Source organism: Mesitornis unicolor, unplaced genomic scaffold (genome assembly GCF_000695765.1).
Source record: "Mesitornis unicolor isolate BGI_N332 unplaced genomic scaffold, ASM69576v1 scaffold28873, whole genome shotgun sequence".
NCBI classification, from domain to species: domain Eukaryota; kingdom Metazoa; phylum Chordata; class Aves; order Mesitornithiformes; family Mesitornithidae; genus Mesitornis; species Mesitornis unicolor.
Genome location: NW_010173066.1, coordinates 1 through 18,220, shown reverse-complemented (window position 1 = coordinate 18,220; position 18,220 = coordinate 1). Strand labels below are relative to the sequence as shown.

Below are 18,220 nucleotides of genomic sequence, written 5' to 3'. Positions count from 1 at the left end.
CATTCATCAGTGGGCCTACATTGCCTCTTACCACTAAGTCTTTTTCTATAATTGTAATTATTTAAATTCTCCTTTATAATCCCCATGATCTAAAACAGGCAAGTCTTCTCTTGGTGTATCCATGAAAATAAGCATCTTCAAAGGCTTGTGTATGTTAAGCCTTTGTTGAATTTAACTGTACACAACCTTAGTATTCCCTGCAAATCTGCTCTTGCATCTTTGCAGGATCAGTTGGCGAACTCCTCTAGGATCTTTAACAAAAAAGGTACCATGTGAAGAGATCCAGAACTAGGTATCTCTGCTGGGAACTTTGTCATCTGCCTCAGTCAAAGCAGGTTTTTAATTTATTGATGCAGCCCAAGTACAGTTTCTTTGGAGGAAAGCAAGCACTCGCTGCATTATGGAAGCTCAGAGAAGTACAACCCCCCTTATTTAAACAGAGAGAACATTACTAAGCAATATTTAACTAAGGTTGGTTTAAATAAGGATGTATCATAAAAGAAACTTACCATCCTCATGCAATTCAGTTCCTTGCAGTGCACCAGAACCAGCCTCTTGAACTGGGAAATAGTACTGTACGTAGCAGTCAGCCTCTCCCCAGACGGTCGACTGTAAGGGAGTGAGTCCTTTCACGCTCTCCACGTGGATCTCAAACACGTGCTCCATCAGGTCTTCCCCTTCTTGGTCTAACTGCTAATAAAACAAAGGAAATCCACATGGAAAGGATGACTCTTGAGCAAACAGCATACAAGAGGACTGGGAACATGGGAATCTAAGAAGCCTGAGATGGGGGAAGAACCACTATCTGCCATCTTCCTCCTGAAGTTCACAGAAACGTCTAAAGTCTGATAGCATTTTTTTTCCTGCAAATGCCAAAAAAGACAGCACATAAATAGCACGAAAATTCCTACCTATCCAGCTCAAAGGTAGTGGCAAAACCTGTATGGTACAGAATAAGGCTGTGAGAATTAAGATTTTCTAGAATTTGGTTGGGGTTTTTTTACCGCACTTGTTATGTACATAGAAGCAGTGGATATGCAGGGCAATAAAAAGAGCAATATAGAAAAGTTAAGACTGGTGAGGGAAAGCGGGTAAGAGAAGATTACAAACAATATAATTCTGCATAGAACATGATCATTTGTAACAAAATTGGCTACAGCATTAAAAGAGACTGGGGACCACTGGTCTGTTAATGAACCCACTGGTAAAATCCTTTTCACGTGTCCCTAGCAGCAAGTAGGAAAATTTACTGAACAATACCATTGCAGGCTTTATAGAAGGAGGGTCCAGAGAGTGAGAAGGGCGCTGTGTGATGGGAGGTACCATTCCTTCTTCATTTTTTAGCCTTTGCAGTGCCACTATTTGATCTGCTGACCCCATCGCCAGAATGACCCTGAGGCTTCCACTTCTACTGCCAGTAAAAACATCTACTACAGGCATATAGCTGTCCACAGCCACCACTGGATATTGAGCTTGAAGAAGAAGGTAGGAAATCTTTGGATCTCTAGAACAGATTAAAACAAACAAACAAAAAGCCCCAGTATGAGAATGAGCCATCTGAATATGAACATGATCACACAAAGCTCATTTTAGGTGGGACTTTCAAGGCAGTTAGAAACCAAGCCATCTCTGTTCCTCCAAAATCCATCTCAATAACATCAGTCTTCACAAAGCACAGATCCATGGGCTGTTTTCAGCAACGAGAAAGCACAGCTCTCCGAAAACTAACATGGCCTTAGCTATAAGCCAGCCTAGAAATCTGTGAGGGAAGTTATGAACTGGAACAAAACCGCTATTAATATACTATAGCCATATTATAGCTTTATGAGGCAGTTTTGTGCCCTTGGGGATGGACTTGGGCAGGAAGAAAAGAAGGAACAGTGACAGACTCCTAGAGAAATGCAAAAACCTCTAATCATACATGGAAGATACACACAAGAAAAATATAATAGATTACTGAAAAATTACACAAATGACACATTAATAATTAAAAAAAGTAATGGCCAGTCAGTTCCAGCACTGATTTCCACCTATCACTAGTCTGATCAAAATAAGAGGAATTAATCCTTTGCATTAGAAAGGATCTCTTCTGTCCAGTATTTCCCTCAATTTAAATTGCTTTCAGCAGGTATTTAATTGAACAAGACGCTGAAACACTGAACCAGTAAGAAAAGAGACCTCTGGACAGACCTTTCATGTAAGACAATGAGAATATGAAGTATTAGAGACATTTTTGATACCACAAGCCTTATCCTTTGCTGTACAAACTGACAGCACCCTCAGTGACGAGATCCATACAGAGCCTTAAGCAGGAACAAAATCACTCAATCATTCGTAACCTTGGAAAATCATCAGTGGAAAGCCACACTTCCTTTTCCTGTGTAGTATCTTTGATCTCTTATAATTTTACTTCTTCACAGGACCTGGCTCCAAGCCTGATGCAGCACAGTCTCTTTATTTCTCACGGTCTACTTGCATTTCTGTACAAGGACAGTGTAACTTACTCGTATACTGCTCAGTGTAGGATGTGCCAGAGGAAGCTTGGCAGGACAAAAAGGCCCTTGACTATCACATATAATTACAAACTCTTCCATGCAAACCCTTCCCTTCTTTCTCTGAGCATCAGTGAGGATATTTTCCAACCTAATAAAATATGGAAGAAAGTTGTTTACTTGAATGAGATGTAAAACTGATGCAGAGGAAGTTTCACTAATCCTAGCAGTCTGTCACAGCCAGGGCTTCCTATTTTGTTCCAAGCTTCAATAATCATGACATTGTTCTTCAGCCGCTCCAAGTGTTTGGAAGTCAATGAAAAAGGCATCACCTGAATGAGTTTAATGCAGAATTAGTACACAGAACACACTGAAAGCTATTTACTAAGTAATGCTGGTAATGCTGTATTATTCCAGTCTACAGAATTGTGCTCTTCAGAAACTAAAACTAAACGGAAATTAAAAATAAAATGCATACTTGTCTAACAAGTTTCAGAAAACTGGTAGTCTTGGAAAACAGCAAGCCAGGAAAATAAATTCAATTTAGATAAATTTCAACATAAGATCATAGGATATCTTAAAAAACATTACTTTTATCTTTAAACACCTGTTTACTAACCAACAGATAAATAATTTCAGACAAATGTTTCGGGTGTTTTTTGCTATGTTTTAACATTTCACTCCCAGTTGAAGACTAAGGACTCTCACAAATCACGAGGTATTGTTAAAATTAAACCAAATCTGAGCATCCTGACATTTCTGACAAAAAATGTCAGTAAAAAAAAAACCAAACTCATAACATTATTAAATGCCTGAGATCCTGCTGTTTGCTGGGGGAAAGCTCTGGCCCATATTAGGACAGAAACTCACATTTCTGTGCTGATAAATCCATTGAGAAGAAAAACACCAAGCAATGGAACAAAAAAAATTCTACACCTACATATTAGGATGCCATGAAGATGCCATCAACAAGGTGTTTCCTTGCCAAAATGAAAGAAAAGAGATGTCACCTTTTTTTAAGTTTTAAGCTAAACTTTTCTGACTATTTCTCTTTTGTAATTCAAAAATCTCACTTATTATTTGGATGATTCAAGGAACTGCATTTCAAACTGTGTAATGCTGCCAAAACAATATTGATAATACTTTTAATACACCAGACAGAGTCAAGCAGAGAAGCTCCTGCATATATAAAAGTAACCGATCTTTGAAATATGTTTGTCAGTGCAGAATGTCAGTTAGTGTTAAATGTGACTTGCCTGACAAAAATTAAAGGCAGGTTGTGTTGTGCCCCATACAACAGCAGATCTCGTTGCCTCCTCGGTGCTGAGCAGCTTGCAGTTTAAATACACATTACAAGAACCATGGAGCCCATAGTCTTCAGCAAGAAAATCCTTTCCATCAGGCACCATCAACAGCACGTGCAGTAATAACCCAGCCTCTTCAGATGCAGTTATTTGTGTCATCAGATTACGCACTACAGAGGGTGGTACAGCCTGCGGTGGCTGCACGACACTTATGCCGGCTGCTCCTGTCTTCCATGAGTCTTCACAGTTGCGAGGTTTCAAGCAGCGAGGGCTTTCTGCATTTATACTTCTCCTGTTGGGCTCCTGTAATTCCAGCTGGGGACTTCGTATGGCGTGAGCTGGGACTCGCTGTGCAGCCACAGCTGACCTGGCCGTGGTGCAGGTAAAGTCTTTGTTGTCAGCGGCAAGCTCTAAGGATACCTGCATTGTGCAAGGCAAAGTGGGCTGATCAGAAGACGTGCCTCATACAAAGACAATAGACTGCAATGTAAACTCAGGAAAATGCCTTGCATGCTTTGTTCAAGAACTGTGTTAAATCATCACGCAGAAGGCTTACCAGACACACACTGGTTGCAATCTACAACTGTCATTGCAAAATCAACTACAAGAAGTTTTATTGAAGTTGTAACTCAAGTACAAAACCATACAATTACAGCTGAACAAAAGAAAAAAATAAAATCAATCACAAAGCTGCTTTAGAAAAATGATGAAAACGAAGGGTTTCTCTCTAAATGTTTTCTTTCACTGCTTTTTCACTTCTACAGTCCCTGCTGATTTTAGCTGTCCCTAACTCCTTCTGTGGGCTCCTTCTTTTTCTCTTCAGTGGTCTACATATCCCACTGCATTTGTCTTCTTTTTTTTTCTGAGGTTGGGTTTTTTGGGGGTTTTGTTTTGGTTGTTTTTTTTAACACTCTGTCCTACATCTGAATTGCCTCTTCATTTTGTCAATATTTGCAAGAGAAAGAGTTTGCTTGGTATGAATGAAAATGCATGTGTGAAAGCAATGAAAGAAACACCAGAACAAGGGGTAAAGGAACTGCAAGTGTTAATTGCTACTGAGCATCTTACATCTGCTGGATTCATTCACATTACAAGACAGCCACAAGGGGAAGAACAAACTGAAGCCCAGAAGATAAGGTAACAGGATAAAGAAAAGTGACTGGAGCCATAAAATGACCTCGTAAGGAAAAGAAAATAATCAGACTCAAGAATTTTTGCGCATGACTTAGGAGGGATGAGACAAGATATTGCAGAAAAGATCCCAAACAGTATCTACTCCTAAAGGATTTAAAGAACACGTCCAAAGATGAAGAGTTCAAGACTATCTGTCAGAAAGAACCCAAGAAATGCAAAGTGGACTCAGTAGCTGACATCCCTTATCCCCCATTCCCTGGCCAGAATAGCAGGATACACATGCATTGCTGAGAGGTAGGTATTACACTGAGTGTGTGAAATCTAAGAGACAGGGTGACCAAAATCAGTTTTTTTAAGCATTAGCTTCCCCATCCTTAAGTTCTCACATTGAACTTCAGTTCATTAATTTCCAACACCACCTCCTTCAACTCCTCTCACTCCCCGTTCTACTCCATCCTCTCCCCTGACACATGCATTTTCTCCTCCCTGCTTTCAATTAACTCCTCCCACACCTAACCTCTACATTTTATGTTTCACCCTTTTGCAGCTCCTCTACTAGCACCTCTGCTGAATGGCTTCTCTGGAAGAAGTTTCATGGCCCCTGTGACAGAGAACATTGCTCATCCTGTGAATGACAACATGACAGAAGCAATCCATGCTCACACTCTCAGGGAATAATTTAGGAGCTCTGAATGTCAAATTCCCAAATACTCTCTTAACCCTTCACTTGTTATTTTATCCTCAGAACTGACAAACATCTGAAATGTGCTGTGCAGGACTGTTAAACCTTTTCAATCAGAAGTTGAGCACGCTGGTAGAAACTCTGGCTGGAGAAGGTAACTCCTGAAGGGATAAGGTGGTACCAAAGAGGGGAAGCATCAGGCCTCTGCATCAGGACAGACCTCAGCCTATGTCATGTGTGAAGCAGAAGTCAAAGCTCCTAGCCCTGAACACTTGCCACTCAAAATCTACCTGTCGAGTGGATTCTGTATCCAAGCCCTAGCTTATTGACCTTTGGTTTAGCCTGCAGCCAGGAGAACTTCACACAGCAACAAAATATTTCCCCAAAACCCTGAGGAAAAAAGAGGTTCATGTTATCTTGTATTGGTCTTACAAACCTTCATATCCAAGACCTGACAAATTAAAACAAAGAGAGAAAAGAAAGGAGGAAAAAATAAGAGAGAATATCCAGTCAAAATTAGTAACAACAGGTTGTTTAACTCCAATTTGATATGGTAAAACACATACCTTTAGTGGTCCAACTTGTATCTGACCTGCCTCTTTTTCCACAGGAATTTCACAGCTGACAGCGAGCAACTCAGCCTGAATAACCTTGCATAACTGAAGCACTGCTGAGCCAATGGCCACTGGCTGAGGGCAGAAAAAGAATCCATTTTGCAAGATTTCTGTCAGGTTTAAAGAACTAAGGGCCTATTGTGAAATGAAAACCTTCTGGGAAGCTGTGGTCAGCCACTCACCCTTCCCACTCCTATACTATTAGTGGTACAAATGAGGATTTGTAGGAAAGTTTCTCTCAGTTTCTATTTCAAGTATCACTAAGAAAACAGTAAGGAAAATTATTCCAGTTCCTACAGTAAACAGTTCCAGGTTAACACAAAAATGAACATCCCAAATCCTAGTCAATGAGCAGAATTGCTATATGTAAAGTAGCAATTATTCATCCACTAAAAGCAAAGCTCCAATTAGAACAGATAGGCAGATATCCTTGGTGGTGATTAAAACAGAACATGAGCAGAGTTACCACCTCTCACTGACTTCATTACATGCAGATGATTATACAAATATTATTAGTCAAAAGAAAGATACCTTTTTTCCCCCCTTCAAATGCAAGTTACAGCAGTTTCTCACACTTCATATTATTCTCCTTACCCTGGTCAGAGTAATGATTTTAAGGTCATCCACATTAACTCACTCTATATGGTTAAACGAGCCATGTTCTCATTGAAAATTAACGCTTGTAATTGATCCAATATGCTTAAGTAGCAAGAGATCACTTTTAAAGATTGGGGAAGGAGAATTTTTTTTTGCCTGTCAGTTTTGAATTCAGAAAATTATTTAGTTGGATTATAAGACTGAACAGCATTGGTTCAACCTACAGTATCTGCACATAATGTCGTTACTCTTCATAATATCTGGCAAGGGTTGATTAAGTGGCTCGGTCAAGCCACATTACTTTGTTTTGCCTCTGATGGTTGAGATGGCAGCAACTGCAACAAAGCACTACAGAAGACTTAGAAAAGCCACTGCTACCTGTGTAACTATTTGAAAGAAATCAAAATGTAAAGACTTTCTTTGCTTTCCAATACACACAAAGCATAAACAACTTGCAAGAAGTACCTTTTTCTGTGTGCTTTTTCTCATGTAGATTTTAAAAGCAAGGTCAGAGCTCCACCAGTGATCTATCATTGTTCCACCGAAACGGACAGGGAACACAAAGCGCTGCTGAAATTTCACCACTGCAAGGAAGACAGAGACTTGTGAGCTCTTAACTAGATTCAGAGCTAATATGTCTCTTGAGCTTGATCAGGAACAGAGAAATCTTCAGTCTCTGCAGAGAACATGCAGTGTGAGTAGAGACACATGAAGTTCAGAAGGTATGAGGAGAAAGTGATGGCACTTCTGAGAAGGGTGGACAAGCACACAGAGAGCATTTGCACATCTGCCAGAATCAGAGATCAAGCAAGGCTGGGAGCTGCATGGGGAAGGGCTGTTGCTGGAATCCTCAACAAAAATATTTTGAGGTTTCAACCTATTAAATTATGTTACAACTCTGCAGGTAATTTACTACTTTTAACTTTGTTGCTCACAGGAGTAACAAATATTCAGAATTAACTGAATATAAATAAACTTATCCCTGCAGATTGCTCTGTTACACACATAATAATTTAATTTTGCATGATGTATTAACACCAAGCCCAAAATAAACTGCTGGTTTCCAAGGCCAGAAAAAAGGCAAGAGGGCAGCACAACAAAACTAATGTTCTAACAGCACCTGAAGGCTGCAGTTGATAACCAAATCTCTGTTATCCTAGTGCACAGTAAGACTTTCCCTTCTTCCTTGTCTCATTTTAAGCAATATATTTCGAGACATATCTTAAGAGAGTCAAAGCTAAGCTGCAAGAATAATCACAGCTTCAGGAGAAAAGTAAAGTCTGCAAGAAAAGACTGAATGAATTGGTGTTTAGTCTAGAAAAGAGAAGAATAAGGAGAAGTACAACAGTAGCATGAAGTAGAATACTACTAAAAGTACTACGCTTTGCATGTTTACAATGTAAAAAGTAAGGATTTGTGATGGCAAAACTCAGGTTAGAAATTTTCCAACAGGAAGAACAGCACTGTCACAGCTTGCCTGGGGAGGCTATGGCATCTCTCCCATTGAGCATCTTTAATAAATGAGATAATCAGCTCTCAAGAAAGATAACGGTACACTGGATTGACCATATGGCTTCTTCAAATTATTTTCAGCCCTATCTCTTTTTCCAGGTTCCAAAGAGCTGGAATCTAACCACTCAGGACGAAGTGCAGAAGGCTCTATTATTTTTGTATTACAGAGTTGAGGTTCAGAAGAATTTGATGTTTTGTTTTAACACAAATGGAGAATACAAAAGAGAACTCAGAACTACCCCCAGATCTCTCAAGTGCCACCCAGAAAGACACAAAGCCAATGAATGACCATCTGGGAAAGGCATTGGAAAGTCACCCTGGAATTCCAGTTTCTGGGAAGACTGCGCAGAGAGGATCTTGCTCATACAGCATTCTCTGCTGACTGAGGAGAGAAATGCAACGTAAATTGTTCCCAGGGATACCAATCCTGGTGACTCTCAGGAAAGAGATTAGTGTCCACTGACTTGAGCACAGGATTCAAGATCTCTTGGATCCAGCAGACTTTTTGAGCTCTTGCAGATGTCACATGACACACATCAGCATCTGGAAAAATTTAATTGAGATAGAAGTATCTCTGATATTTCTAAAAGTACTTTATCATCTTCACACTATTGCACAAAGGACAGTGAGTTTATGCTGAAATGAAGGACTGGGCTTGCTATTATGTCCCTAGGAAAAGAAAGCAGAAAATCCTAATAGGAATACTTCTTGGAAGCAGAAAAAAATCACTTGACTTCCTTTTCCATGAAAGAACCAATCCAGTACCTGCAGTGCAGCAACTCTGGTGGCAGAGGAGCCACTAATCATGCTGTATTTTTCAAGCAGCAAAGAAAATACATGGGAAATGCTAGTAAATAGTTTCTAAGAGATGAAGGAGTCAACCAGGTTAAATACAAAGGGGAAAAACAATGCCCTTACCATCATCTGTGATTTTACTTGAAGCTACTTTAATTACTTCTGTTGTTATGGAGACCTGTCCCTTTTCATTCTTGGAGGCTCCCAGAGGAAAGTGATACTCAACAAAGAAGGTACTATGAATAAAAAAGTGAACAGGCGATCAATATCCATCAAAAATGCAATGTACATAATGAAACTGAACATAGCAGATCTCCCTTACCACTTATTCACCAACGCAGGCCTTGGAGGCTTCCCCATTAAACCTTTCTTTCTTGGTGTAATCTGGATGCTCTCAGGAGGGATTTTCAAGCTTTCAATGATGACTCTGGCCAGGTGTATTTGTCCCAGCAATGCCAACCTGTCTGCACTCAAAGATGTGTCATGAGCTGCTTCTGTGTGATCTTCTGGAGGAGCAAGTGGTCCAGTAGGAGAGCAGCTGAAGAGATAAAACCAAGAATCAGGACTACATGAACATTCTTAGCACAACCACATGAAGGGAAAATTGTAGCTTGGTGGGATATTACTTAAAAAATATTCACAGATCATCAAAACCCACACTTTAAACTGTATTTTTTACAACAAATTTGGTGGCCTCCATAACAGAAATCTTACAATACACGGTATCTCAGGTATATAATTGAAGAGGAAAAAAAGCAACACTTCATATTATTGAAGTTTTGAAAAAAAACTCATATGCAGCCTAACTCTTGAAAAAAGAAAAGCTTCGTTTAATACATACAAAAAAGGAAAAGATACAGTTATACACGTTTTATTGGTTTATTTTATTGTTTTATTGGTTCTGTCCTGGAAAAAAAGGGAATACAATCTAGATCAAGCCAGAACAGAAGTTTCTTTACCCCAGCTATAGCAGAGAACACAAATCAGCAGAGAAACAGACTCTGCTGATAAGAACTCTGCCCCTGTAAAGCAGATACTAATTTTATACACTTAGAGACGTTGTGCAAAGACAGATGATGGGACATCGGTTATTTCCTTTCTATTATATCTGTTAGATACACAAGGCCACAGAACTGCATAAAGCTGGTCTGGAGTCTGCTTTATTCAGCACAGAGACTAATTTATCATGAAGGTTACACAGTGATTATTGTTTCAGGAGATGGGGCGAGAGTTCAGTCAAGAAGTGAGCTCAGACCTTAGCATTTCTGCTTCCACAGTTCAAAACATTAATACTAGGCTTATTGCATTTTAACTAATCACATTTCAGTAGTTTCTTTACAACATATAACAGCAATTAAATGCTTTCACGGCATTCCTGGGTGATGCTGATTCTTTGGCATTCCCAGAGGTGCTATACAAATTCCCCACCAAAAAGGTTATTCAGTGAATTGTGTGATAATGATGGAGCACGGTAAAAGTGTGATTCTTGCTAATACTAACTTACAATGAGCAAGATGCTGCCAAATGAGTCATTAATGTAACTATTTACCCGAGTTTAATTTCTGTCACTTTCTGATCCTGACTGAAGGCATTAGAATCCTTCTGTGGATTCATTGGATCAGCTTTCTTGAGAGTTTCTGTCTTGGTTACTTTTTTGGAGGTGTTAACATCATCATCACTGAGGAGATCGCTTAAACTGGAATCAGATTTCTGAAACACAAATAATGCACATAAAATATGTTAACTATCATAGTCAAGAAAAGATACACAATGGTCACAGTATATAATGAAAAAAGAAAAACAACTTGTGGATTGCATAATTCAAAACAATTAAAACTGTATCAAAATTTTTCAGATGTTTAAAAAATAAGTCTTCACAGACAGGCTTAATCCTAGCAAATTCCAAATTCAGTGCTTGACTTTGTAGTCTTAATAGTATCCTTTTAATAATAATAATTTTAAGCAATGTTCTCACTTAATGCTTATTAAGCCTCACTAATACTGAAATCTGTAGTCTTTTTTTCTTGATGGAGACTTCAGGTTTTCTTCACTGTAGGGACTACACATATGAAGCACCTTTGTTTTGATCTCCACTTACAGGAGCCGTGTAAAAAAGTCTCTCTAGCAGACTCTGGTCATAAAGTGGATCATTGAGTTCACTGTCATACACCTCACTCCCGAGAGACACAGAATCCAAAAGGGAACCAGTCCGATCCCAGAAATGCACAGGAGATAAATCAGCACTGTGGACAAAAGAGAAAGAAACATAACTTAGTATTGCAACATCTGCAGACAATGTGTCATGAGTTCTGACAATACTGCATATGCCATACTGAATTTGTTCTATATTGGCTCCAGATACAGCCAAACTGTGCTTACATATCACTGTGCTCAACCTAATACATGTTTGTGACCCAACCTGATGGGTTATCTTGTGATAGTATCTCTGGATCCAACATGAAAACAATGTGTGTGAATATCTATCCCTAGAATCACAGAAGAGCTGAGGTTGGAAGTGACCTCTGGAGACTGTTTATTTCAATACCTGCTCAAAGGTAGAGGATGCAAATAATAAAACTGTCCAGTCAGATTTTGAGTATCTCCAAAGCTGGAGATTTCACAACCTCTTTGCGTAACCTGGCCCAGTGCTGTCTCATCTTAAAATATATCTGCCTATCATATTTATCCATAAACACTTTATATATCACCAATACTTAAGGACAGTTTATTTTAAAAAAAAAGGGGTTTGTTTGGTGCTAAGTGTTTTCTATCTGTGTTGCGCGTTCAAAACCATTTTATGATCTGCAAACACTTCACTGCTATCCAGTGATAAACCACAGGGCAAAAATAAGAGCAGGGCACAGGACATATGAACTGAAATTCTGAACCGTATCTGTCACAGAAGCTGTATGCTTCATACTCCTGATTCGGACACAGACAATGTAAGCATCATTTATGCTCTTGCTACAGAAAATGAAAGAAAAAGGCCAATTTAATATTTAGAGAAAGATTAAAAATCACTATTGGTTCTATTTTTAATTTACAGACTGCAAGTTATTAAAAGAAACCCTGTATTTGTTTTATGCACTCCTTAGCATTTTAAGACACAGTTGTTACAACTATTAAAAAACTTAATTTTATCAAAGATCATGGTTAATCTTTCTGACATCACTTTCCTGACATTACTTTGATGTGACTTTGAGCTATCCAGGTTGTCATGCATTAAAGTTTAGTGCAAGCTGAGGTATAAAACACCTCCATGGTTCATTTCCAGAAACACGGAGAAGCCGAAGAGTCGAGAGACATTTTTCAGTATAAAGTGGTCAAATAAGGACAATTTTGCATTACACTCACCTGCCCAACAGTAACTGTATTGCTGTCTCTTCAGAGTTTAGGTCAAATTGCTGACCTGAAACTTCAGATGTGAAGAGCTGGGGATCTTCAGGAGTAGGCACAAAATTTGAGTTCAGGCCTTTCGGGCTCCTGGACAACAGTGATTACAACACATAGAGCAGTAAAAGGAAAAAGAAAGACATAAAGGCACATTCAAGATTAATCCATCAAAGAAAAAATTCAAAGGTTATGTACAGTTTTCTCCAGTTTGTAGCTTAATCTCTAGCTACACAAAAAAATTCTGCGATCCTGCAGTCTGCTGCAAGTCACATCCAAAACCTTGTACTTTGCAATGTGCCACAGAATCATGGAAACATTTAGGTTGGAAAAGACCTTTAAGATCATCGAGTCTAACCATCAAGGTTGGCCCAATCTTGCAGTTTAAGCACAGCTGCTGCAAACAAGAAGAGAAAGGACCTGGAAAGACAAGCAAGGTGCTTATGAAGGATGGTCTACCCATTTTTCCTAGGAAGTCCAAAATCATCTACTTTTAAACAAATTCAAATACTTTGAGAAGAAATAATTTAAATTGTGTTTGCAACTGCATCATTGACTGTCAAAGACAATGACATTATTTTATAGCGAAACAAAAGGCATCGTTAATCAAGGAACTGAAGTTTCTCCTGTAAAAAACATGCATGTGCCTTAATACCTCTAAATTTCATTTTCACTGAACTCAGAACATTTACTAAGCCTTATACTGAACGAAGTTGGAGTTAGAATTTGAAAAGGCACAAACACATTTTATATTCAGTCTGCTAAGAAAGATCACATGGAAGAAGATAACAACTACTAGTTCTGAGAACACAGTTATAGATGCAAATTTTCACACGTATTTTGGCACCAAGAGAGGCAAACTAGAATGTGCAAATGTACTTGATTTATGTCACTAATTACTTGTATTTCTTTGAAAACCTGTTCTCAGTGATGAAGGACCATTTCATTTGCTGTGTTCCTTACATTACTCTTATTCCTTATCAACATTTAATATTTCCTTATCAAATAACTCTGTACTAAATACAAATATACTGCAAAACAAAATTAAAATCAAAGACGTAAATCAAGGCTTACTACATGATGATTAAAATAAATTCCCAAAATTTAGGCTTTTATTCGCAAGTAGAAATTAATTTTCCATTTGAATGAGAATCCTCAAATACATCACATGAATCTTAGTATTTAAAGTTTTCCCAATAAGACCTCAAAATTAATGATTTAGAACTTAATCTCACTTCCCCCTTCTCCAAACTCACTTCACTGTTGCTCTGAAATCATCTCCTTCTATAAAAGCAGGCACTTCATTCAGTTCAATCTCCATGTCCGGGCTAGACTTCATCACAGAAACAACCATGGCATCACGGAGTTTATTGCCTTGATCCAAAAGAGCTGTGAAATATGCAGAAGAATTAAGTCTTAGCATTTAAATGCAATTTAAAAGCAATTTGTAAACACAGTAAATGTGCCAGCTACAGTCAAGAAACTTGTGTTTTCCACTGTTACAAAGAGATCCTGACATACTGGAGATTAAGTGCATGCTATACACCATAAAACAGACAGCACAGATGGGAATTAGTGAGAGAAATCTTCTATTAGTCTCCCACTCAGAGCTGTACAAACTCATCTGCACAGGAGTCAGGCATTAGAGGGGCATTATTAAGAAACAGCAGCAAGATTAATTTATGGAAGAGTAGCTTGTCACCATTTTATGTCTTCCTTGTAAATATAAAAAATAACTCAACAGACAACACATGTGGAAATGTGTCCTACCATATGCTCCTTTGAATCCAGTCCAGGTTGTCTGTGATCTAAAAGGGATGCTAACTGGCAGGTGATGGAAAAGAAATTATTTTCCATATGAAAATGTTGATGGCATAGACATCCCAAGACCTAATTGAATGTGAGTGGCACCTTTGATGGCCATGTTGGAAGACACGTCAATGATTAAACAGCCTGTGAAGCTGAACTGCCTTTTCTTTTACCCCTCCAGGTCAGAGCTCACGCACACTGCTGGGGCAGCATGTTTTGCCTGATCTGGATATTCAAGCCACCTTCTAACAAGGCTAAATCAGTACTTTTTAAGTAGAGACATTTTTGTTATAATTTTCTGTTTGAAATAATACAATACGAGCTTGCGAAGTATCATCTTTGCTTGAGTCTGTATCTCTAGACAGGCACCTGAAATATCATGAAGAACTATTTATTGTGAAATCTAAAAGATTATGTCAATGGTATACAAACCTGAAAGCAGATCTTCTGTAGCTGGGTTATGCAAAGAGAACACCCGCATGTTTGTTCCAGCAGGTGTTTCAGGATCAGTGCTGGTGGGAAACGACACTTGCCTCTTTGAAGTATTCCCTTTCAAATGCTCATCTGGTAAAATCTGATGGTGATGAGAAGCAGAAAAAGTGTCCTTTATGTTTTCAACATTCTCTTGACATAATAAGTGGTCCTTTCCTCTATTGAAAAATGAAACATTATTTCAGTAAGAACTGAAGTGGATTGGTAAAGGGATTCAAACCTCTTCAAATTCTCCATAGCACTGCAGCTGCTCCCCTTCAGTACGTGCTCCAAAAGGAAATGCAACACATTATTTTAATGACTCATCTTCCACTCATACCATTGGAGAGACCAACTCAAGCTGTAAATAAAAGTTTTGCGGCACCTCTTGTGTCAATTAGCATAGTTTGAACTAAGTCAACATAGGACGCAAATTTATATCAGATGAGAAGCTGTCCCTATAAGATCTGAAATGCTGAATGTTCTGGATTTCATATAAAAGGCACATTCAGAAGGATTAAGTATTCCATAACTCACAAGTGTACAGCCATTGCTTAGAAAAAAGTGTGTGAACTGCAAAATAAACCAGAATTTTGTTACGAGGAATTAAAAAAAAGATACCTGGGAGCTGTGGCTTTGCTATTGTTAACGGACTCTTGGTCAGCAATAGTCACCAGTGTTTGCCTGGATTGCTGTGAGGGAGCAAGAAACTGGGGCTTGCTGCTTCCCTGAGCAGGAGTGGTTTCTAAACTTGCATCTGCAGCTGGGATAATGCTGCTGGTGTCATACCGTTCTGGCAGAGGTTCTAGGACTAGTGAGACCTGAAAGGCAGAATGTGAAAATAGTATTTCGTTTTTTTCTCAATTAAGTGCAACACACACTCTATTCAGTTCTGTATTTCACACTATGGAAAACTGTTGCTTTTTTATATAAAGTAATATTTATATCATACACTTATGTAGTATTGTAAAACTCTGACATATTTACAACTACTTATTTCACATTCCATGTTTTCAAATCATAGGCAACTATCTTTCAGCATAAATTGTCCAGAGCCAGGACTGCAAAACAGAATGTCAACTTCTTAATCCCAAATTTCAAAATCTTTTACAATTTCAATCCAGTGAGGCTGTGGAGAAGTGTTAGAACTGATTATCCATTTTTAAATCTGTTGTTAAAACTCACTCTCAGCACAGAGACTACAAATTTTCTTTATCAGGTTGAACTATCAATGCCACACATCCTTTCAGAAACAGAGTAACACTGTCAGTATCCATTTTTCATTTGCTGCTTTAGTTCACGAATGCATTGGACCAGGTCTGCAGTGTACATTGAGCTATGCTTATACTAGTAAGTATTACAGCAATGCAATTTAGAATAAAAATTATTATAACAAAGATGATAAACAATTATAATAAAAATATTTTAAATCACAATAAAAGTATACTGAAAATTATACTTAAAAAAGAAATAAAGACTACCTGCATCTCTCCTAGTTTATTGGATGTTGGTGAAACTATGGTGAAAAACCCACTGATTGGATGGCTGGGAGAGAGCTGGGACAGTTTGGTGATTTGCACTCTGCCAATTGGAAGATGGTCAAGTTTGGTCACTACCTCCAGCACCAGCGCACCCATATCTGCAAAAGTCAGGAACAGCTTCAGTTCAGTCCAACACAACACAGTCAAAAAGAAACACAACTAAACCTTTTCTGTTAAAATGACAGGGATGCTAGAGGTGAACATAGTGTCACATCATGAAATGATGAAAACGAGGCAGCAGGTAAAGATGTGTTATACTGATAATAAATTATAATAAATAAGTACAAGACTACCACAGAAGGACTACTTATGAAAGGATGAAGGGTAATGATTTTAAGCTGAAAGATGGTAGATTTAGAGTAAATACAAAAAAGAAATTCTTCACTCTGAGGATAGTGAGACCCTGGCACAGGTTGCCCAGGGAAGTTGTGGATGCCCCCTTCCTGGAAGTATTCAAGGTCAGGTTGGATGAGGCTTTGAGCAGCCTGGGCTGGTGGGAAGGGACACTGCCCATGGAGAGAATGCCCAAACCTTTCTGTGATTCTCTGAGTAGCAACAGGGGGTACAGGTTTTACAGACAGACTCTAGACTCAGAGTTGCACTAACTTTCTGCACATCTTTCAGTAAATTAAGTATCTTAATGACAAGTATTTCTAGATTCTCTTAGAACACTGAAACACATCTTTAATATTATATGCATAACACTAAGAAGTTATGTGATCTTGAATCTGCGGGAGTTACAGGAGACTCCAATAGTTTGTAGACCTGACTACTAGAGAAACTGATGCCAGCAATTCTAGGCTGAGATCAAAGGCTTTCCAAATCAGGAAAACAATCTAAAAAAGGCATAAGTGAAAACAGGACTGGGTTACTTGGCAGGTAAAGAACTCCATGGACTTCATGGTGTCCTGGTTTAGTGGGACAGAATATTAAAATCAGTTTTCTGTTGAGGAAAACTGCAATTCTGTAAGGACTACAACACACTATTTCATGGTAACAAAGTGATTTCAGCTAATACTGGTATGTAGGTTGCCATAGTGCTCAAGGTCAAGGTCGTGAGGTAAACAGGTGTAGAGGCTGTGGAGAGCGAAAACCTACAGGAGCCGACCCCAAGGTGACCAATTAATACTATTCATACCAGAAACATCACATACACTATCAGCTGGGGAGTTTGCTGGGGATGGCTCTTCTGCCTCTTTCTCCTTCTCCTTCTCCATCTCTGCTCTTCCATGGCTGACATCTCAAGAGGAACTTGTTTACCATTCCAACCTTGAGGCCTAATCCCCCACAATATTGACTGAGTATAACTTTGTGTATTTTATATGATAATGGTATTAATATTAGCTTTTATTATTATTATTTTATGAAATATACTTCTGTTTCAACCCACAAATCTCCTTTCCTTTTCCTGATCCTCCTTGCTGGGTGGGGAGGAAGTATCGGGAGATAGAGCAACTGTATAACGCACAACACCCAGGTCTCCCCGCTGACCAGGGCAAAGCAGCTCTACCTGTCAAGTAGGCAGCGAACTGCTTGGGCCCGCAGTGGACAGCATAGCGGGCAGTGGTTCTCCCCGCCGGCTGCCCCGCTCGGGAAGCGGGCTGGAATACAGTGCCGTCGGAGGTCTCGCCCCACCACCTTAGGCGGACGAAGGTGGACGGAGGCGGCTTGGGGGCCGTCCACAGGATTCGGGAGACGGTGCAGCGAAGGAAGCAGCGCAGTGGGCCCTCCACAAGCGGCGGCAGGCTGGTGGAAGCGGGGATGTCGCCGACACCTGCGGGAACGAAGGACCGAGGGGTGTCAGCGGCCGGCGCCGGGCTGAGACGCGCTCCCAACCGTCCCAGCCGCCCTCGCTCCCACCCCCGAAGCCTGAGGATCC

General features: G+C 39.4%; 1 protein-coding gene across 1 annotated transcript; it reads right to left on the bottom strand.

Annotated features, from left to right (window-relative positions):
* Nucleotides 1–509: 509 nt before the first annotated feature.
* LOC104537654 (C2 domain-containing protein 3-like) lies at nt 510–18,107 on the bottom strand (the record flags this gene model as incomplete). The annotated part of the gene is made up of 16 exons (XM_010180598.1): nt 17,852–18,107; nt 16,282–16,439; nt 15,422–15,621; nt 14,762–14,979; nt 13,777–13,909; nt 12,485–12,613; nt 11,229–11,373; nt 10,680–10,840; nt 9,453–9,668; nt 9,254–9,366; nt 7,289–7,407; nt 6,179–6,301; nt 3,749–4,216; nt 2,673–2,824; nt 1,261–1,504; nt 510–693 (listed from the first exon to the last, which is right to left on the bottom strand). Coding segments are annotated over exons 2-16 (2,761 nt in total), but the record flags the coding sequence as incomplete, so codon positions are not given.
* Between the last annotated feature and the right edge of the window lie 113 nt (nt 18,108–18,220).